At 42.4% G+C, this 22,736-nt stretch overlaps 1 protein-coding gene across 3 annotated transcripts; it reads left to right on the top strand.

The window, feature by feature from the left end:
* Window positions 1–260: 260 nt before the first annotated feature.
* sult4a1 (sulfotransferase family 4A, member 1) lies at window positions 261–22,629 on the top strand. 3 transcript variants are annotated; one of them, XR_008089018.1, is made up of 8 exons: window positions 261–995; window positions 8,829–8,959; window positions 10,396–10,476; window positions 10,575–10,701; window positions 10,963–11,057; window positions 15,231–15,369; window positions 16,736–16,834; window positions 20,596–22,629. XR_008089018.1 is itself a non-coding variant. In XM_052492023.1 (7 exons), the coding sequence occupies exons 1-7, from the start codon at window positions 827–829 to the stop codon at window positions 16,747–16,749; spliced, it is 756 nt and encodes a 251-aa protein (XP_052347983.1). In that variant the 5' UTR covers window positions 261–826; the 3' UTR covers window positions 16,750–18,019. The 3 variants fall into 3 exon arrangements, 2 of the variants coding, with proteins under 2 accessions (XP_052347983.1, XP_052347982.1); XM_052492023.1 differs by lacking the exon at window positions 20,596–22,629 and having other exon boundaries at window positions 16,736–18,019; XM_052492022.1 differs by lacking the exon at window positions 16,736–16,834 and having other exon boundaries at window positions 267–995.
* Window positions 22,630–22,736: the final 107 nt, after the last annotated feature.

Below are 22,736 nucleotides of genomic sequence, written 5' to 3'. Positions count from 1 at the left end.
CTCCTTCTGGGGAGTTCCAATATGGTCAACATTTGCCTCAAAGCCATCTTGCTTTCACAATTAACCATTTGGTTAACAGCATCCCGGGTAGGCTACTGCAGCCTATGCAGCCTTACTCCACTCGTGATATCAAAGTCATTTTTGATAAGGCCCGAAAAGTAAATAAACGATTTGGTAAACTTTTTTGTGGAAGATCGGATAAGTGTCCTTTAAACTGTTTGCTTGGTATGATTTGTAGCTATTGTCTCTATCTGTGCATCCGACAGCTTTTCTACCATAAAACGTGCGATACCGTAAAGTGTTGTGTATTCACGCAGAAAAAATTCAGGAGGAGACTGTTGCGCGGATGGCTTTGCAGCGTTTTGCGGGCGTCGGCTCACTTGACAGCAGTCTACCCAGATCAAACAAGAGACCATTACATAGGCTAATGTAGAAGGCCATTGACGTATAATTTGAAAACCTAATATCTTGATTTTAAATTCCAAGAACAACTACCTGCATCAGCTTGAATGCTTCATGTAACCTATGCTTGAAAGCATTCCTCTTCCGGCTACAGACACTAGTGAGCACGCGCGTGCTCCGCAACAGCGAACTGGTGCTGAAGCTGAGGAGGAGGCGCGCGCATCACATGAGCGCATCGCATTACATCACTTTGCTACGACGTGATTGGCTGAAGGTCAATGCGTACTTCGCTCGCGGACTATCACGTCCTAGTCTAACCATATATCTCGACTCGAGACGATAATTATTATCGCTCTCAAAACAAATCTAATTATAACATTTCAATTGATTACACATATACTGTCGTTCAGTGCCCGTTTTGAGGATGGCCGAGAGCGAGGCAGACACGCCAAGCACCCCGATAGAGTTTGAGAGCAAATACTTCGAGTTTGATGGAGTACGACTTCCACCCTTCTGCAGAGGAAAGATGGAGGAGATCGCCAACTTCTCCCTCAGAAGTAGCGACATATGGATTGTCACGTATCCCAAGTCAGGTAAACAATATTGGCAAGTGTTGATTCTATGCAATACATTAGTCCAGTACCCTCACTAGAGAATGCATGGTCTTAGGTTTTCGCCATATTGTGTCGTGTGTAATAAACGCAATTGTCTTCAGTTGAGTCCTTATAAGTTTATGATTGCATTGTGTTCAGAGTTGCACTGGCCTATTAGGGAAGGGCATCAATGTTTACCTCTCTCCAAACGCTGCGATCGCCTGGCAGGGTTAGGAACATTCACAAATAGACAACAGTCTGACTTCGTGGCAGTCACGGCAGCTCATTGAAGGACTTTTCATTCTGAGTTATGTGCTGCTGAAATCAATAACTTAGCATAGGAACCTTCGAGTTACGTTAAACGCCGGCGCTCGTCGCATTCATTCGCTGTTGACATATGTTATCGGAGGATACACAGACAATGTATTGAATTTTCAGGCCTCGGGTTACTGCTTACATCCATCTCTTTCTGCCAGATCCAGACTGCTTTGCGCAGTGCTGTGCTGCTGCGGACAGGGCTACGCTGTGCTTGCGCGTGACGCACTTGTGTGTTGACAACCTGTGCTTTGTGGGAGTCAAATCTTTCAGAGACATATATAGCAATTATTCCTTTAATGTCTCTTCTCTGTCCACACTGGATTTCAGCAGTTCCTATTTCTGCATCTGCAGGAGTAAAGTATAATTGCAGGAGAGAGAGTAGAGAAGAGAGGTGGGAACAGTCTGGGTTGTTGTGCTCTCTAGGCCTGTCACGACTTCTGCCGAAGTCTGTCCCTCTCCTTGTCCAGGTGGTGTGTTCGGCGGTCGACATCACTGATCTTCTAGCCATCAGTGATCCATTTTTCCTTTTCCATTGGTTTTGTCTTGTCTTCCTTCACACCTGGTTCCAGTCCCATCAAGTTGTGTATTTAACCCTATTTTTTCCCCTCATGTCCTTGTTGGAAATGGTTTGTTTGTTTGTTAATGCTATTATGTGTTGGTACGCGACGGGTTTTGTACCCATCTTATTATTTTTTGTATATTTTGGTTTTGGAGTTTGTAAGTTCTTATTAAATTACTCCGTTTATACCAAGTTCGTTCTCCTGCACCTGACTTCCCTGCCACCAATACGCACACCTTACAAGGCCTGGTAACAGATGCAGGCTGGCAGTCAGTGATCCCTACAATATTAGCACTGTAATTGAGTGAATGTTATTTGTAATAAGGGTTACATGGATAGAATCAGACCTCTGCAACGCAAATGGCTGGACCTCCCTCCAGCTAAATATATGACCTAAACCCTCCCTGAACGCTTGAAAGAAACTGTCGCCTGTACCCAAAATAATAATTAAACCAAAGTGGATAGCAGAGAACATGTATACATTTACCCTCACTGCTTGGACAGACCAGAGTCTTAAATATGCAGTTTTAGAAACTGTTCATCTTGTATGCATTACATAGCAACACAGGAATTTTGATAGCGCGCAAGGTTCTGAGTTTGCAGACCACCGTGGGCAAGAGTAGAGGTGGAAAGATCTAGTAAAAGCATTGCATGAATCTTTCAGGTCCAAGGAGAAATGGCCTTTTATAAACATTTCATGCAATTCTACTCAATTTTACATATACTACATGACCAAATGTATATTGACACCTTCTTGTTGAACATCTCATTCCAAAATTACAGGCATTAATATGGAGTTGGTCCCCCCTTTGCTACTATAACAGCCTCTGGGAAGAGGCAGTTTGGAACTCCATCGTGAGTGTCGCAACCGAGGACAGATGATTTTTACGCGCTACGCGCTTCAGCACTCAGCGGTCACGTTCTGTGAGCTTGTGTGGCCTACCACTTCGCGGCTGAGCCGTTGTTGCTCCTAGACGTTTACACTTCACAATAACATCACTTACAGTTGACCAGGGCAATTTGATGAACTGACTTGTTGGAAAGGTGGCATCTTATGACGGTGCTGTGTTGAACGTCAATGAGCTCTTCAGTAAGGCCATTCTACTCCCAATGTTTGTCTCTGGAGATTGCATGGCTGTTTGCTCAGTTGTATACACCTGTCAGCAACAGGTGTGGCTGAAGTAGCCAAATCCACTCATTTTCAGGAGTGTCCACATACTTGTGTACATATAGTGCATCTTAGAAATATAACTTTGCTCTATGCTTCTCCCAGCATGCAGTTCCTATAGGCTATGGATCATTTGATTGAGACCACACTAAATAGCCTATAGGCACAGTTGATGTTGCCCGCAGCATTGGGCACACATCAATACAGCCTAATATGCAACTAATTCTAAAACACAGAAATATTGAGATTTCATCCATTACAAATGACATGACCCACCACTGGAATAGATTTAAAAAAAATACTAAACCCTCCCTTTGACTGAAATTACAAAGCATGACCCTATTTTCCTCCAGGTAACCATTCTGTAAATGTCTATCCTGAGTGGCGCAGTGGTCTAAGGCAATGCATCTCAGTGCAAGAGGTGTCACTACAGTGCCTGGTTTGATTCCAGGCTGTATCACATCTGGCCGGGATTGGGAGTCCCATAGGGTGTCGTCCGGGGTAGGCCGTCATTGTAAGAATTTGTTCTTAACTGACTTGCCTACTTAAATAATGTTTAAATAAATACATTTTAAAAAATTACAAAGTGCCATTTATAATGTTTTGAGAGTGGAACATCAACTATCGGAAAGTTAAGACTACATACAGGCAAAAAACAGGAGCTATTGAGGGAGAGCACAGTCCTTCCAAGTGCACCGAGCCACGAATCTTCCTCAATCATGTCCATGTCACAACAGGCTCGGGCCCATCAAAGAGAAGGGTGGGAGATGCGCAATTCCCCGACGTCCGCAAAGCTTTCGGGGAAAATAAATGATCAGATAGATTTCCCAAGTCCTGGTAAAATATGTAGATGGTAAAGACATTGTACACAGGTGGACATTAGGCTTGAGGCAGTATACCGTATATACTGTATACCGGGCTATTTGGAAATAGCCACTGGATGGTTTTTCAATACAGTCAATACCATTTGTAGCTACTTTTTAAAGTAAATACCTGCAGTCAACTTGAGCAATTAGGAGATAAAGCAGATCACGTTCTTCATTTCACCTGTCACATTATTTTACATTATGAAGCTTAATGAAAAGTTGAGCCAGTCATGTTTGTTTGTAAATAGCACAATGGGTGAAAGCAGGAGCAGCTGAGTCCAGTTGCATTTTATATTCCAAGTCAACCGTGTTGTTGTTTTTTGCTTCAACACAGTGATCAGGGACGTGCAACTATCGTTTCCCTTCAGAGAGAATACATTAGCGCAACACATTCGACAGATGGCAGCCACACAAGTAAATGAGTTGACAATGAAAAACGATGCATGGCCATCATTTCTAATGTTTATCATAGACATAATGTAGCCATACACATTTCTTAATGTTTTGCTTACAGTTCATCTTGAATTGTACCTGAGAAAAGTACCTGAGAAGAGAGCTACACATCAGTCAGAGCGCTGTCTGCTGATAGAATGCCCATTCGTGAATTCTCATCCTAGTGGAGAAGTGCAACTGAAGCACAAAATGTGTCTGACGCCGAGCAGAAATGACAAAAAAAAGCATTTTAGATCTGCTTTTATAAAACACACCAAGAGATATATTACCTGTTATATATTATCTTCCTGCTGTGAAAAATGAAGAATTCTGTGTTAACGCGACCCCTAAGTTTAACTTACTAGTTATCTAAGTAAGTTACTGAATTAATAAGGTGTCAGCTTTCTGCTGTATTCGAGAAGTCAAAGCACTTTGGGTGAGTTATCTGGACAGCAGCCACTGCTGTCAATTTGATTTCCTTGCGTTTTTTCTCCTCCGTTTTCTCCTTCTATCTGCTTCTCCCCAATCTTCTTTGAGTAGAGCAGGCAAACCCCAGACAGACACAGCTTGTACATATGCTGCTTCAGATCAGACAAGCGTGCATCAAAACTTTTGTTCATTTGTACGTCTCTTGTTCACATTTGCTTGTAAATGTTCAAACACACCAAAAATGTCATTCGGTATCTCCTACCTATATACACTACCGTTTTTTTGTCAGAAATACAGTGTAGACATTGTTAATATTGTAAATGACTATTGTAGCTGGAAACAGCTGATATTTAATGGAATATCTACATAGGCGTACAGAGGCCCATTATCAGCAACCATCATTCTTGTGTTCCAATGGCACATTATATTAGCTAAGCCAAGTTTATCATTTTAAAAGGCTAATTGATCATTAGAAAACCCTTTTGCAATTCCGGGGTGTCACCTCTTCGCTGTTGACGTTGAGGCTGGTGTTTTGCGGATACTATTTAATGAAGCTGCCAGTTGAGGACTTGAGAGGCGTCTGTTTCTTAAACTAGACACTAATGTACTTGTCCTTTTGCTCAGTTTGTGCTCCCACTCCTCTTTCTATTCTGGTTGAAGACAGTTTGCTCTGATCTGTGAAGGGAGTAGTACACAGCTTTGTACGAGATCTTCAGTTTCTTGGCAATGTCGTTGCATGGAATAGCCTTAATTTCTCAGAACAAGAATAGACGGATAAGTTTCAGAAGAAAGGTCTTTGTTTCTGGCCATTTTGAGCCTGTAATCAAATCCACAAATGCTGATGCTCCAGATACTCAACTAGTCTGAAGAAGGCCAGTTTTATTGCTTCTTTAATCAGGACAACAGTTTTCAGCTGTGTGCTAACATAATTGCAAACAGGTTTTCTAATGATCAATTAGCCTTTTAAAATAATGAACTTGGATTAGCTAAAACAACATGCCATTAGAACACAGGAATGATGGTTGCTCATAATGGGTCTCTGTATGCCTATGTAGATATTCCAAAAAACAATGTGCCGTTTCCAGCCACAATAGTGATTTACAACATTAACATTGTCTACACTCTATTTCTGATCAACATCATATTTTAATGGACAAAATCAAATGCTTTTCATTCAAAAATACATTTCTAAGTCACCCCAAACTTTTGAATGGTAGTGTATGTATAGCTTTATGAGCTGGAATTGCAAATGCAATTTGTTTATTTTTGTTCGTGCTTGTTAGCATATTTAGATAGCAGCCTCCATGGAAATTCGCTAATTTTGTTAGAATTTTGGTAGCAGATGCCCAATGCTTTTTACGTTTTTGGCGCCCCCTTGAGCACTAAACCGGTAATACCGTAAATCCTGGAATGATAGAAGGACGGTATGACGATATGAAAAATCTGGAAACTGCACAACCCAAGCGGACAGTCAATACTCACTGTTCGCCTGTCCGACAGCCAAGGGCGTAACTTTGTGTTGTTGGGGGGGAGGGTAGAGATCGGATAATTTTGGCTATTCTTCAAATTGTCATTTCTCATTAAGTTAATTTTGCGCCTCTTTAACCAGCTCTGAAGGACTTTGTCGTCTTCTGCCTTTTAAAAGTTCCTAAAGATTTTCATGTTCTTCCTCATGACCTGTTAAGGCCTCAACCTGTCTTGCAAAGAACTTCACTGAACCTTACATTTTCAGTAGATAATGTTTTGCTTCCTCTTCTTAAATCAGTAGATAACTGTGAGTCCACAGGGTTTGATTTTTGTGAATTCTTTAAGCATAAGCTGAAAACTTCTCAAGAGCCTTCTTCCAATTTCTAAAGCCTGGTACTAGCTTAGCTACCTAGCTAAGGTTAGCTAGCTAAAATAGCCAAACTAGCATTGCAGCATTCGGATTAAAACGATACTGCACAAAAATATAAACACAACATGTTAAGTATTGGTCCCATGTTTCATGAGCTGAAATAAAATATCCTAGATATTGTCCATATGCACAAAAAGCATGTTTTTCTCAAATTTTGTGCACCAATTTGTTTACATCCCTGTTAGTGAGAATTTCTTCTTTGCCAGTATAATCCATCCACCTGACAGGTGTGGCATATCAAGAAGCTGATTAAACAGCATGATCATTACACAGGTGAACCTTGTGCTGGGACAATAATAGGCAGGGTTTGAGTTTTTGCCAAAGCATGACCTCTTATTCAGAAAAACTTTGGGTGCAATGGAAGCTGAAAACCCCCTTTAAAGAGGCACTGTAATGCAGCCAGAGGAAACTTGAAACCACTTCACTTGAAATGACAAAACTCTGTCAGCTCGCTTCTGGATTACAATGCACTTGGGATGTGGATGATTTGGCTTTGTACTGGGACTGATGTCGATAACTTCTATTTGTGGCTCTGCACCTGTCATCTGTGCTCAACTGGTCCCTGACTTGTGGCTCAGTCCCCTTCATCAAACATGACAACAAACCGTGTCTTACTTTCTATTGCCAAAATAGAAGGGCCTTGCTATTGCCAAAATATGATTCAACTTAAATAATATTACATCTACAAGGCATGTCTTATAGGACTACATTTAAATATTCCAATTTGTGTGTTCACCATTGTTTCTTCACCACTACATTCCAAATTCTCACCTGATGACCTATTCGTCCTCTTCCTGCCTCAACATGGGCGGTCCTCTCTCTCTCTCTCCACTGACTGTCTCTGTCCCCTGCCATGACAACGATATGAAATCAGAATCTAGGCAACAACTGTTTTGTTGTAGCACTTGGGCTTAGTCAGCAAGATGATTTGAACTGATAGTTCCAATCTGTGTGCGATGTAAATTGCTGGTCAAAGTGCTTTACCAGACTGCCTTATAACAGACATTCAAAATTGTCACCTGATGACCCGCTCGTCCTCTCCCTGCCTCAACATGGGTGGTGCTCTCTCTCACTCTCTATGGCCTGTCTTTGAACCGTGCCATAATCATTGGACCAAATGCCATTATCATATGACAAAAATGGCTGACCTGAACAATGATGTGGTTAACTTATTAACATGAGTTAGATTCTGATTTATTAGCTAAATTATTTATTTACTGTCTGGCAAAATATGTATAGCTAGCTAGCTGACTACATATTACCAGACCATTACAGTATGTACAGTGTAGTTAGCTAGCTAGCTATGTAGCCATTCATTCATTTACAATTCTTAAAATTCTTAAAATCTTATGTCCTGCACTTTTCTCCTCTTTGGCATTGGTATTAGGGGCACTAGCTACTTTTTCACTAGGTTTAACACTGACTCACTGAGTGCTGCTCATCTGAAACTGCAGTGGAAAGGAAAGGGGAGGATCCAGATACTGTTCTTGCTTTGGTGTTAGCTTAGCTAGCTACCTAGCTAAGGTTAGCTTGGCTATTTTAGCTACCTAGCTAAGGTTAGCTAGCTAAAATAGCCCTAATATCATTTCATGTTTAGTGTTGGTCCCATGTCTCATGAGCTGAAATAAAAGATCCCAGAAATGTTCCATACACACAAAAAGCACATTTCTTTCAAACCGGCCTCACAACCACAGACCACATATGATATTGTGTGGGCGAGAGGTTTGCTGATTATGAACAGAGTGTCGGTGGGGTTGTGCCATTCATCCGCCCCCATCACCTCATGTTTCAGCATGATAATGCCCCATGTCGCAAGGATCTGTACACAATTCCTGGAAGCTGAAAATGGCCTGTATCTGTGACCAAAAGATCCATATCTGTATTCCCAGTCATGTGAAATAAATAGATTAGGGCCTTTATTTTAATTGACACATTTCCTTATATGAACTGTGGCTCAGTAAAATCTTTGAAATTGTTGCATGTTGCGTTCGTATTTTTGTTCCGTGTAGATCATTTGGTGTGTGAGGTTGGTAAATGTTTGCTAAACAGCACTATAATGGTGTAGTTTGGGCTGTGAATTTTTCCCTCATTGGTGTCATTTTACATTGAGACAAATGACTACCCATTTACCTCTTCCTCTTGATTCTCTCTACCCCCCTCCCAGGTACCAGTCTACTTCAGGAGGTGGTGTATCTGGTGAGTCAGGGGGCGGACCCAGATGAGATTGGTCTGATGAACATCGATGAGCAGCTTCCTGTTCTGGAGTACCCTCAGCCTGGACTAGACATCATACAGGTAGGCCTACAGTACTGAGTATTACTACTGTTCTGTAGTACCCTCAGTCTGGACTAGACATTATACAGGTAGGCCTACAGTACTGAGTATTACTACTGTTCTGTAGTACCCTCAGTCTGGACTAGAGATCATACAGGTAGGACTACAGTACTGAGTATTACCACTGTTCTGTAGTACCCTCAGCCTGGGACTAGACATCATACAGGTAGGACTACAGTACGAAGGATTACTACTGTTCTGTAGTACCCTCAGCCTGGCCTAGACATCATACAGGTAGGACTACAGTACGGAGTATTACTACTGTTCTGTAGTACCCTCAGCCTGGCCTAGACATCATACAGGTAGGACTACAGCACGGAGTATTACTACTGTTCTGTAGTACCCTCAGTCTGGACTAGACATCATACAGGTAGACCTACAGCACTGAGTATTACTACTGTTCTGTAGTACCCTCAGTCTGGACTAGACATCATACAGGTAGGCCTACAGTACTGATTATTACTACTGTTCTGTAGTACCCTCAGTCTGGACTAGACATTATACAGGTAGACCTACAGTACTGAGTATTACGACTGTTCTGTAGTACCCTCAGTCTGGACTAGACATTATACAGGTAGGCCTACAGTACTGAGTATTAATACTGTTCTGTAGTACCCTCAGCCTGGACTAGACATCATACAGGTAGGCCTACAGTACTGAGTATTACTACTGTTCTGTAGTACCCTCAGTCTGGACTAGACATTATACAGGTAGACCTACAGTACTGAGTATTACTACTGTTCTGTAGTACCCTCAGTCTGGACTAGACATTATACAGGTAGGCCTACAGTACTGAGTATTACTACTGTTCTGTAGTACCCTCAGTCTGGACTAGACATTATACAGGTAGACCTACAGTACTGAGTATTACTACTGTTCTGTAGTACCCTCAGTCTGGACTAGACATCATACAGGTAGACCTACAGCACTGAGTATTACTACTGTTCTGTAGTACCCTCAGCCTGGCCTAGACATCATACAGGTAGACCTACAGCACTGAGTATTACTACTGTTCTGTAGTACCCTCAGTCTGGCCTAGACATCATACAGGTAGACCTACAGCACTGAGTATTACTACTGTTCTGTAGTACCCTCATTCTGGACTAGACATTATACAGGTAGACCTACAGCACTGAGTATTACTACTGTTCTGGAGTACCCTCAGCCTGGCCTAGACATCATACAGGTAGGCCTACAGTACTGAGTATTATTACTTCCTGATCCTGAATCACTTCCTTGTAAAACAGACAGGTACAGTTAACCAAAACACTCAGCCCACCACATGCAGCACCATATTTCAATGCAGAACAAGAAATAGATTAGGTGTTTTTCTGCTCCTTGTTTTATACCGTCTCTGTTCCCAATGTCATGATGACAATTCCTCTATGTTTTCACAGGAGTTGACGTCTCCTCGTCTGATAAAAAGCCACCTGCCCTACCGCTTCCTGCCTACAGCCATGCACAATGGAGAGTCCAAGGTTAGAGTACACTTCAATTGGTTTGTGTAATGTTTTCTATAATGTTTCCATCTATTCAGTCCTAATTGTCTGTGTGGTTCTATGTGGTTCTCCTGTAGGTGATCTACATGGCGAGGAACCCTAAAGATCTTGTGGTGTCTTACTACCAGTTCCACCGCTCCCTCAGAACCATGAGCTACCGCGGAACCTTCCAGGAGTTCTGCAGACGCTTCATGAACGACAAGCGTGAGTGTCAGAGTTTAGGGTTCACCCGCCCTGGTGTGCAGGGGGTGTCACTATTCATCATGTGTCCTCTGTCTACACTGGGCTACTTCTCTTAATTGGGACTAAGAGGAATGGTTGGCTAACAAGGAGGCCTTGCATTATTTAGGTAATAAGTAACTGATCAGACCAGGTTGTGTGACGAGGGAAGAGAAAGCCTAGTCACCTGGGGAAACTCACTAAACTCTGTCCACCTATGTCTCTCTCTCCCCTTCTGTCTCATAGTGGGATATGGTTCCTGGTTTGAGCACGTGCAGGAGTTCTGGGAGCATCGCATGGACTCAAACGTCCTCTTCCTGAAATATGAAGACATGTACAAAGTAAAAACAACCGCTTTCCCTCCCTTCGTCTCTCTCTCTCCCTCCATCACTCATCTATATCTACTGTCTATATCTAACTAAAACCAACCCTTACCTGAACCTCTATCCTAGAGGTACAGTGATTAGTGAGCCGCAAAAACACACCATTTATACATAAGTTCATTCTGGAAGCCTCTAGCAGGCCAGGTTTGGCCCTACTTTGGGTGGTCCTGCTCTATCCTATCCCAAATGTCACTTTACCCATACCACCTAACCCCTATGATAATTGTACCACCCTCAGAGCTACGTGGCAACCAGAGTTCCGGTCTATGGAACATAACTGCACTCTCATTGGGGCAGAATGGGGCCAAATCAGTAGTGTTGTTTGCTGTTCCAAAGGTCCCTTCAGGGCTGCATTGCACGGAAACACACACACACACACACACACACACACACACACACACACACACACACACACACACACACACACACACACACACACACACACACACACACACACACACACACACACACACACACACACACACACACACACACACACACACACACACACACACACACACACACACACACACACACACACACGTATGCAGGCTCTCATGCTCACATACACACACACACACAACACCTTCCCAGAAACACAGTGTGTTCTTGTTAGGAATAATTTGCAAACATGAACATTTATACAGTATATACACTAGCAAGCCTTCCAGGACGAGATCTTATTCACTCAACGTGACTATCAGTGTTACAACATAGTTACAGCATTGACACTGTTGGGGGAAAGTAACTCATGTAGCCTACCTTTCTTGGAAAACACACAGGCTTTTCTCAATCGCGTACAAGCATATTGTCTTTTAACAATGTTGTCGACTTCCAAAGTAGAGTTCAAAAGTGAACTCTGTGGCCTTTGGCGAAACAGTAAATGGCGTCTCAAAGCATTCTTCAAAATGATATTATACCGTCAAAATGTCAGATTGATCAAAGGAACACGACTGCCTGCAAAAAGATTAACACAGACATGTTTATCTGTTGAGTCCAAGCAGACAAAACGGAAAGTTAGTCAGTCTAATACAAATCCAAGTAGATCAATGCATTTTCTTTGCCGTCACTAAAAAGGAAGTACAACTATCCAAAGGTGCAGAATTATGGGCTATTACTCTCCTTTTATGCATATTACACCAAACAATTTCATACACAAATATTATTCCTGATAAAAAAAAAAAAGAAATAAGCACATTCATCGGTATCATCACAATGCAGTTCCATGTATTCAATACAAAGGCTAGTTTGCTCGTTGCTATATAGACTTTCCATTGGTGCGCAGAAACACTATCCGCAAGTTTCCTCCGACACTTTGGTGCAGCTGGCTTCCGGGTTAGGCGAGCAGTGCAGCTTGGCAGGGTTGTGTTTCGGAGGACGCATGGCTCTCAACCTTCGCCTCTCCCAAGTCCGTAGGGGAGTTGCAGCGATGAGACAAGACTGTAACTACCAATTGAATATCATGAAATTGGGGAGAAAAAGGGGTAAAATAAATAAATACAAATAAAAAAGGTGAATAGAATGGAGGAACACAACTATGTACAGGCCTCAATCATCACCATAGAAAAGCTCTATCAAAGTTCACAATGAGGAAGATGATGACTTATGGGTAACCCAACTTCCTGCTCTGCATCCCTGCATGTCCACAATATTTTGGCAAGTAGACAGCCCCGTTTCCTCGATCTTTCCATGTATTGTTATTATATTGTACATGGTATAACACTGATGGGGTGATCTAGAATTTTGTGCAGTAGTATTTACTGATTGCCAGAAACAGTGAACGCAATTGCACAAATTTCTCTTCTGATGAAAACAATGCGTTATAGTCTATGAACAAAACTTAACAGTGACTTTTGTGTTCACTGATGACAAAAGTTGGTCTAAGAAATGCAAGTCAGTTACTAAGGCAAGAAAATGATCAGAATTTCTGTACATGTATTTGAGCATTTGATCAGTGCTGTTCTGCTGTAGGCACGTTTCAAACACAGATCCAAAAATGGCTTGTACGCAATTGAGAAAAAAACGTAACATGTATGGCAAGTGTATTTTCTGAGCAAGTGTGTTATATAAGCATAAGACTTCTGTTTCTATAGAAAGAAAAAAGGAACTGTGGTCAAAGTTTATACCCGTCCACATAGGCAGACAGAAATTCAGCCGCTTTATTGCAAAGGCAATGAAACTCCAATGTATAACCGCTAGATAACACATAGAATGATCTGTAAACGTGTCTTAGATGACATAACCCGATGTTCGGAGTCAGAGTTCAACCCCCACTCTGTCTGAGATGTAGGGGAGAGTGGAGTGAGTTGAGACGCTTTTTTACATTCAGCATCCCTCCGTCAAGGGAACTATAGTATTCTTTCCAACAAAGATTTCTACATAGATTTCAGGATGTTGTGTATCCCTGAAAAGAATCAGATTACATGTCAACATGACCGTTTTGAAAACACCCGGGGTAAGTTGTGCCAACAGAGACCTCTTGTTTTGGACAAGCGGGACGGGGGGAATTAAGCCGCCTACAAATGTCTGTACTGAATGAAATATGACCAGTACCTTTTAAAAACCATGTCTATCTTTATTTCCCAAAAACAATTCAACACGATCACGATATTTTAACACAGGCTTAACGCCTGACAAGCACTTGTTACTTTTTACACTGTTACCTCCTATCCAAGCAATAATGCCTTATATTTTTGTTGAGTATATTTTGTTTCAATGATACATTTTGTGTATGGTTTCCTAGAAACAAGAAAACCATACCCCTTTGGCTCAACTTCCCCCACTTCCCCCTATAAATACAGCCCCAAGTACCTTGTCACAGTGGTGTGACTGGGTTGTGTATGGAATAGAAAGTACTACAGCCTGTCTTATACTCCCTATTATTAAGACGTTATCAAACTCGAGTTCATAGGTCATTTGGGAGTGATAAGAAGAAGAGCTAATTTGGTACAGTCACCTCATAAATTATTGGCACTCTTGATAAAGAGTGTCACGTTCTGTCCATCGTTCATATGTGTTTTCCTTGTTTTAGTGTTGGTCAGGACGTGAGCTGGGTGGGCATTCTATGTTGTGTGTCTGGTTTGTCTATTTCTATGTTTGGCCTGATATGGTTCTCAATCAGAGGCAGGTGTTAGTCATTGTCTCTGATTGGGAACCATATTTAGGTAGCCTGTTTTGTGTTGGGTTTTGTGGGTGATTGTTCCTGTCTCTGTGTTTTGCACCAGATAGGGCTGTTTTTCGGTTGCCACGTTTATTGTTTTGTAGTGTTCATGTTTATCTGTTTTTATTAAACATGAGTCAATATAACCACGCTGCGTTTTGGTCCTCCTCTACTTCACCACAGGAAAACCCTGACAAAGATGAGCAAAAGAAATACTGTATTAATTAAATAACACAAATACTGAGCAGTATTGAAATGTTTTCTACAAAACTTATTTTATATTGCTCAGAGAAATAATAATAGTAATAATATGTTTTCTCAAATAGATACGTAGGTGTCAAAAATATTGGCACCCCTATATATATTTTGAAATTTAGTCTCAGCTTAAAGCGCAATCAGCGTTAGGAACAATAACAAAGCTGTCTCCCCACCCCTGGTTTTGATAAAAATCTGAGGGATGGAGCTGGAGAAATGTAACCACTCTCAAATTCATAGACACGGCTATGGATGCAAGGAATCATGTTTTGAAGCTATATAGTATTGGTTTACAAACTGAGTAAAACAAGTTTATATATTGTTTTCTGATGGTGTACGACAGTTGAACTAAGATCATGAGAATAAGTTATATTCTTCAATAATCAACGGGTACATATAATGCCCCGAAATAGATGTAACAACTGCAGATTTTCCCTTTTAAGGAACTGTATTGTGGCCTTCCATGGCTTCCTGTTTCACTGGGGTGTAAAAATGAGGTAACATGCATGTAAAATCCCAATCATTTTGGAGGTGACTAAATATAATTACTATTTATTTACATATCTCTTCTGTCTTTGACTCCTTCCCCTCTCCTTTCCCCCTCTCTCCTCCTCTATCCTCTCTCTCTACTCTATCCTCTCTCTCTACTCTATCCTCTCTCTCTCTCTCTCTGTCTCTTCTTCTCCTCTCCTACTCTCCTTCATCTCTCTCTCCAGGACCTGGGGACATTGGTGGGGCAGCTGGCGAGGTTCCTGGGTGTCTCGTGTGACAAGGCCCAGCTGGAGACCATGGTGGAGAGTTGCAACCAGCTCATAGAGCAGTGCTGCAACTCAGAGGCCCTCTCCATCTGCAGGGGTGAGGTCCTCTCCATCTGCAGGAGGGAGAGAGGAGGAGGGATGCGGGAGAGAGGGCGGTAGAGAAATAGAGGGGGTAGGGAGAGAAGGAAGGGAGGGAGAAAGATGGAGCAAGAGATTTGGGAGAGTGAGATAGGGCGGGAAAGGGAAGGACAGAGGTAGAGAGCGAGGAAGAGAAAGAGAGGGATAGTAGGCATAGAGGAAAGGAAGATAAGGATGAAAGAAAACAGAAGTGAGGGGTAGACAGACACTAAAGATAAGCCAACGAATGATCGTTACGGAGGCAGAGATTTCCGAATATCTCCCGACGACAGAGTTGAGAAAGTAAAGAGATCTGAAAAATTGCGTGTTTTGTGCCGTAAAGTGAATGGAAGGGGTGAAGGCTGTGTGCCAAGAGGGACAGTAATCTAACGTGTATATGTCAACTCCAACCTTTACACACACACACACACACACACACTGTACTTGGTGTACTCCCTCTAGCCCCATTCATAGCTTCGCTGCTTGCATCATATACATAGTTTAGGCTATTAATAGACACTCACAAGCCTAGACACAAGCATGCTTGCAGTGCATGATATGGTGCACTCAGATAGAAGAGGGGGATCAGAGGGAGAGAGAGAGAATGACAGAGAGACAAATAAAGAGGATATCAGAACGAAATGTGTGAGCCTCAGCCGTACACCAAAATGCAGCAAGCTGGAATGTTATCCTTTGCTAAATACTGTACATACGGATGCACTCACACTCTTCAAGGCATATAGAATATGTTCATATGGCTTTACATCTCTGCTAACCTGGCTGAGGATGAGTCAACCTAGACCAGATTTGTATGTAGGTTATGTAGAACAGTTACATACTATGTGTTTGTGTGTAGTCTATAACTTTAAGCAATGATCCAGGGCCAGTTTAGTTGTTTGGCTCATAGTGGTGAAGTTTAGCACTGGGTTGCAGAAGTCTGATCCTTGGTCTGTTATGGGCAGAGAGTAACGAGAGCTTTATTGTAGCAAACCGCAGATCATGAGTCAGATGTACATACCCCAGCAGTAACATAAACCTTCAAAGGAACAGGGAATATCTCATTGGACCATTCATTAAGGGCATTTCCATACACTCCTATGTTTGCTCTGCAACGCCTCCCTGTGGTTAAACATAGTAATTACAGCTCAGTGATTTCTGGCACAAGGAGTTCAGTTTGGAAATCCATTCACATTTGTTGTACTTTTTCTGGCATTATGATTTATGAATGTTGTTTTAATATAATTATTATTTTTCATGTTCATCATTGTAGATTTTTGTGATGTTGTTTTTTTCTTATGATTTGTTGTCAGATTTGTCTTGTTTTCTCCACGTTCTGTTTCTTTTAGTGCATGGACCCTAACCTCTGACCTGGTGCTGGTCTAACACACAGCTCTGAGCTATTAGGGCCATAAACACACATTCCCATACACACTACTGGAGGACAGGTGAGTCCATATCTGTAGACATACATACATAGACCCAAAATGATTGGTGCTCTTGATAGATGAGCAAAGAAAACTGTAGCAAATAAATAATACAAAATACTGAGCTATATTTAAAAATATATATATATATTTAAGTAGGCAAGTCAGTTAAGAACAAATTCTTATTTACAACGATGGCCTAGGAACAATGGGTTAACTGCCTTGTTCAGGGGCAGAACAACAGAGTTTAACCTTCTCATCTCTGGGATTTGATTTAGCAACCTTTCGGTTACTGGAAAACCACTAGACTACCTGCCGCCCCATATTGTATGCTCCAAAAATTATATTATTTTATTCTAATACAATTTCTCAGAGAAAGAGATTTAGTTTAACAAGTAATATTTTTCATCTAAAAAATATGTTTTCAATACCTTTCAATACTTCACCTTGTGAGGATAACGGCACTGAGCCTTTGTCTAAAATGTTTTATGAGATTGGAGAACACATTTGGCGTGGTCTTCCATACAACATCTTTCCAGATCATTGATATCCATCGTCTGCTCTTATGGACGGCACTCTTCAATTCAAACCACATGTTTTCAACGGGGTTCAAATCCATATGACTGAGATGGCCATTGAAAAATTGTGATTTCTTTCTAGGCGATTAACCATTTCTTTGTGGATTTTGACCAAGGAGGTGTTATTGTCCTGCTGGAAGATCCGCTAGGTTTCAGCCTGCTGGCAGAGGCAGCCAGGTTTTTGGCAAAAAATGTCCTGATACTCGGTAAAGTTCATGATTCCGTTGACCTTAACAAAGGCACCAGAACCAGTGGAAGTGAAATAGCCCCATAACATCAAAGATCCACCACCATATTGTACAGTAGGTATGGGGTTCTTTTCTGCTTCTACACCCTTATTTCAACACCAATTTCGATATGAAAATGATATTTCAATATGAAAATAGAGCGCCTTGGCCACACACCAGTGGTGGGTTTGGCGTCGAAATAAGGGTGTATAAGCAGGAAAGATCCCCCATACCTAGATATATGAGATGGCACTACGTTAGATAGTAGCTGTTTTACGAGTTGGCAGCTCTAGATATTCTGCTTACTGCGGACCAGGCCCTCATCACTGGGACTTGAAAAAAGAGGCAGGCAAGGCGGCCTCCTAACGAGCGAACAAATAGACTGTTCTGTTGGTGAAGATTTTCATCAAGGATCTCTCTGTACTTTGCTCCATTCATCTTTCCCTCGATCCTATTAGTCTCCCAGTCCCTGCTGCTGAGAAACATCCCCACAGCATGATGCTTCCTCCACCATGCTTCAACATAGGGATGGTGCCAGGGTCTCCTCCAGACGTGACTCTTGGCATTCGGGCCAAAGAGTTCAATCTTAGTTTCATCAGACCAGAGAATCTTGTTTCTCATGGTCTGACAGTCCTTTGGGTGCCTTTTGACAAAGTCCAAGCGGGCTGGCATGTTTCGAGTCGCATGGCAAAGGGTCTGAATACTTATGTAAATACTTGTGTTTTTCATATTATTTTGTTTATTAAATAAATGTGCAAAAATGTCTAAAAACATGTTTTTGTCATTATGGGGTATTGTGTGTAGATTGCTGAGGACAATTTTTTTATTTAATCCATTTTAGAATAAGGCTGTAACGTATCAAAATGTGGAAAAAGTAAAGAGGTCTGAATACTTCCTGAATACACTGTATATACATATCTACCTCCATTACCTCGTACCCCTGGGCAGCGACCTGGTACCTCGTGTATATAGCAAAGTTATTGTTACTCGTTGTGTATCTATTTCGTGTGTAATTATCTTGATCTTTTTTAGATTTTGATTTGATTACCTACTGTAAAATATGCTGTTGGATCTTTGATGGTATGAGGATATTTTGCTCAATATAACTTGTTAAACTAAATCTCTTTCTCTGAGCAATTCTATTACTATAAAATAATACACTGCTCAAAAAAATAAAGGGAACACTTAAACAACCAAATGTAACTCCAAGTCAATCACACGTCTGTGAAATCAAACTGTCCACTTAGGAAACAACACTGATTGACAATACATTTTGCATGATGTTGTGCAAATGGAATAGACAACAGGTGGAAATTATAGGCAATTAGCAAGACACCCCCAATAAAGGAGTGGTTCTGCAGACGGTGACCACAAACCACTTCTCAGTTCCTATGCTTCCTGTCGGATGTTTTGGTCACTTTTGAATGCTGGCGGTGCTTTCACTCTAGTGGTAGCATGAGACAGAGTCTACAACCCACACAAGTGGCTCAGGTAGTGCAGCTCATCCAGGATGGCACATCAATGCGAGCTGTGGCAAGAAGGTTTACTGTGTCTGTCAGCGTAGTGTCCAGAGCATGGAGGCGCTACCAGGAGACAGGCCAGTACATCAGGAGACGTGGAGGAGGCCGTAGGAGGGCAACAACCCAGCAGCAGGACCGCTACCTCGGCCTTTGTGCAAGGAGGAGCAGGAGGAGCACTGCCAGAGCCCTGCAAAATGACCTCCAGCAGGCCACAAATGTGCATGTGTCTGCTCAAACGGTCAGAAACAGACTCCATGAGGGTGATATGATGGCCCAACGTCCACAGGTGGGGGTTGTGCTTACAGCCTAACACCGTGCAGGACGTTTGGCATTTGCCAGAGAACACCAAGATTGGCAAATTCGCCACTGCCGCTCTGTGCTCTTCACAGATGAAAGCAGGTTCACACTAAGCACATGACAGACGTGACAGAGTCTGGAGATGCAGTGGAGAACGTTCTGCTGCCTGCAACATCCTCCAGCATGACCGGTTTGGCGGTGGGTCAGTCATGGTGTGGGGTGGCATTTCTTTGGGGGGCCGCACAGCCCTCCATGTGCTCACCAGAGGTAGCCTGACTGCCATTAGGTACCGAGATGAGATCCTCCGACCCCTTGTGAGATCATATGCTGGTGCGGTTGGCCCTTGGTTCCTCCTAATGCAAGACAATGCTAGACCTCATGTGGCTGGAGTGTGTCAGCAGTTCCTGCAAGAGGAAGGCATTGATGCTATGGACTGGCCTGCCCGTTCCCCAGACCTGAATCCAATTGAGCACATCTGGGACATCATGTCTTGCTCCATCCACCAACGCCACGTTGCACCACAGACTGTCCAGGAGTTGGTGGATGCGTTTGTCCAGGTCTGGGAGGAGATCCCTCAGAAGACCATCCGCCACCTCATCAGGAGCATGCCCAGGCGTTGTAGGGAGGTCATACAGGCACGTGGAGGCCACACACACTACTGAGCCTCATTTCGACTTGTTTTAAGGACATTACATCAAAGTTGGATCAGCCTGTAGTGTGGTTTTCCACTTGAGTGTCACTCCAAATCCAGACCTCCATGGGTTGATACTTTTGATTTCCATTGATAATTTTTGTGTCATTTTGTTGTCAGCACATTCAACTATGTAAAGAAAAAGGTATTTAATAAGAATATTTCATTCATTCAGATCTAGGCTGTGTTCCCTTTATTTTTTTGAGCAGTGTATAATTTCCCCACCAAAATGTATCTCCGTATTTGTATTATTTATTTCATACAGTCTTTTTTGCTCATCTCTATGGAGGGTGATTACGGACCTCACTGTACACGGTTGGGAGTCATAAGGAAGCATAGATGGCCTATGAGCTGATCAATATGCAATAAAGAAGGTTTCAAAATGATAACATTCATATCGACTACTGACCATTCCTCTCGGACTGTTTGTCTCAGTGATGTATGATCATGTGACTCTTTCTTCTGTCAGGTCGCGTGGGACTGTGGCAGGACATCTTCACCGTGTCTATGAATGACAAGTTTGACACGGTGTATAGACAGAAGATGGGCAAGTCTGACCTGACCTTTGACTTCGGCCTGTGAGGACCGGACCGACTGACCACAACAACACGAACACGGACTACACTCCTCCTCCTGCTGCCTAAACACTGTACACTCCTCTGCCTCTCTTCATCAATCAATCAATCACGTATTGGATATAATGTATATATCAATCGCTCCACCGCCAAAGACTATAGCTGTCAATCAACCAACCAATCAATCACCCAATAAATTAGTCAGTCAACACACCAATCAATCAATATAAAGATTGCATCCTTAAAAAGCTCACAAATCAATTTTGATTTATCAATCAATCGGTCAGTTTCTCAGCCAATCAGCGAGATCCTGTTTTAGCCCAATGTGGCACAGATCCCACCCCTCACCCCCATCTATGTCCCCCCTCTCCGCCCATCATTCCATTCGTCTTCAGTATGTACCGCTGTGTATGTATACCAGTGCTCTTTAGCGAGTTGTGTATGTGGCAGTGGCCCCAAACCTGAGGGAAACGCATGGAAGTTTGTGGCGCCGTCGCCAAACCAATACAGAGGAAGCTTCCACATCTCGTTCAACACTTAACGTTGAGACAGTGTTATGTTTTTTAAACGCTGTATGAATGCTATGATGGGGAATCATAAGTCCAGCTCAGAGTCAAGTATAGAGACCACCCATGACTGCCCTTTGATACAGAGCAAGTGTTCAGTTTTGGCTGTATCCAGGTCAGTTCCTATTTGACCTAGTCCTTCATTTTAGCGTTTTTCACTTTCAGTACATTACATAGCTTGTTTGCTACAAAAAGGCTTTCAATGGGCATTAGCTTAATCAGCACTAGACTTTTTGTAACAGCCTTTCTTGCTGAAGTGACTGGGGATGTGTGTGTGTGTGTGTGTGTGTGTGTGTGTGTGTGTGTGTGTGTACATGCTCGTGGGTGAGCAAAATCACAAAAACAACACATCACAACTGCCTTTCATATCAGTTCTGTTTGTTCATGCTGCTAAAGTGATGCCTTTCTCTGTCCTCAGACCCATAGCCACCTATAGAGTTAGTGTACTACACTGAGACAACAGAGTATCCCTCCATGTTACCAGCATTCTCTGTGTGCTATCCCCCAAGTACATGTCCCTTCAGACTGGATCCAAAGTTGGATGGATGGATGTATTCATCCCTCCCCAAAGGTTAGGCATCAAAACATCTGTTTCTCCCTCTGTTTGTCATCAGAGCCCCCTTTCTCTTCTATTGCTTACATCTCTTTCTCTTCCTCCTCTCCGCTGTAAATGCCCTCAGACAGACTAGTAGACCCTCCCCTCCCAACCCCTCTGCTCTGCTGGACACTTGTGAATGTGTTTATTGATGTGGATGTAACAACCTCAACAGACCCCTCCCACAGGCTCAGTTCTCTGCTTTAGGACTTCCCTCTTTCACTTTCTCTCACTCTCTGTCTGTATCTCTCTCTGTTTCTCTCTGTTTCTCTCTCACTCACTCTCTCTGTCTCTCTGTTTCTCTCTCTCTGTTTCTCTCACTCTCTGTTTCTCTCTCTCTCTGTTTCTCTCACTCTCTGTCTGTATCTCTCTCTCTGTCTCTCTTTCTCTCTGTTTCTCTCACTCTCTGTTTGTATCTCTCGCTCTCTGTATCTCTTTGTCTGTTTCTCTCTCTGTTTCTCTCACTCTATCTGTATCTCACTAGCGATTCAATTCAATTGGCTTTAGAAACATGTGTTTACATTGCCAAAGCAAGTGGAATAGACAATAAACAAAAAGGGAAATAAACTCTCTTGTCAGCTTTTTCTCTCATTCTCTCTGTTTACGACTTTTGGCGATCCTGCTGCAGCCCACCTCTACAAGGGTAATGTGGTGTACTGTTTGTTTGGTTTTTATATGCCTGTAGGGTTGTCCTAACCTGGGCATAATGAATCGTACTTTACATGCTTGCTTGTAGGTTTATTAATAAAGTTAAGTATTCAGGACAATTGTGTTGCGTGTGATGTCTTCAATGCACTTGCATTACTTACTAGCAATTTTGAGTCAAAGAAAAATGCTGATACTTCCGTTGACAACCTCCCTCTGCTCAAGCCAT

The sequence above is a fragment of the Oncorhynchus keta genome, chromosome 33 (genome assembly GCF_023373465.1).
Source record: "Oncorhynchus keta strain PuntledgeMale-10-30-2019 chromosome 33, Oket_V2, whole genome shotgun sequence".
Taxonomy (NCBI): Eukaryota; Metazoa; Chordata; class Actinopteri; order Salmoniformes; family Salmonidae; genus Oncorhynchus; species Oncorhynchus keta.
This window is presented reverse-complemented; position numbering and strand designations above follow the sequence as displayed.

Coding starts and splice junctions, on each gene's coding strand:
- sult4a1 (XM_052492022.1), top strand. CDS start 827: ATGGCCGAGAGCGAGGCAGACACGCCAAGCACCCCGATAGAGTTTGAG. Junction 8,960..10,395: donor CTGGACTAGACATCATACAG/GTAGGCCTACAG, acceptor ATGTTTTCACAG/GAGTTGACGTCTCCTCGTCT. Junction 10,702..10,962: donor ACGCTTCATGAACGACAAGC/GTGAGTGTCAGA, acceptor TCTGTCTCATAG/TGGGATATGGTTCCTGGTTT.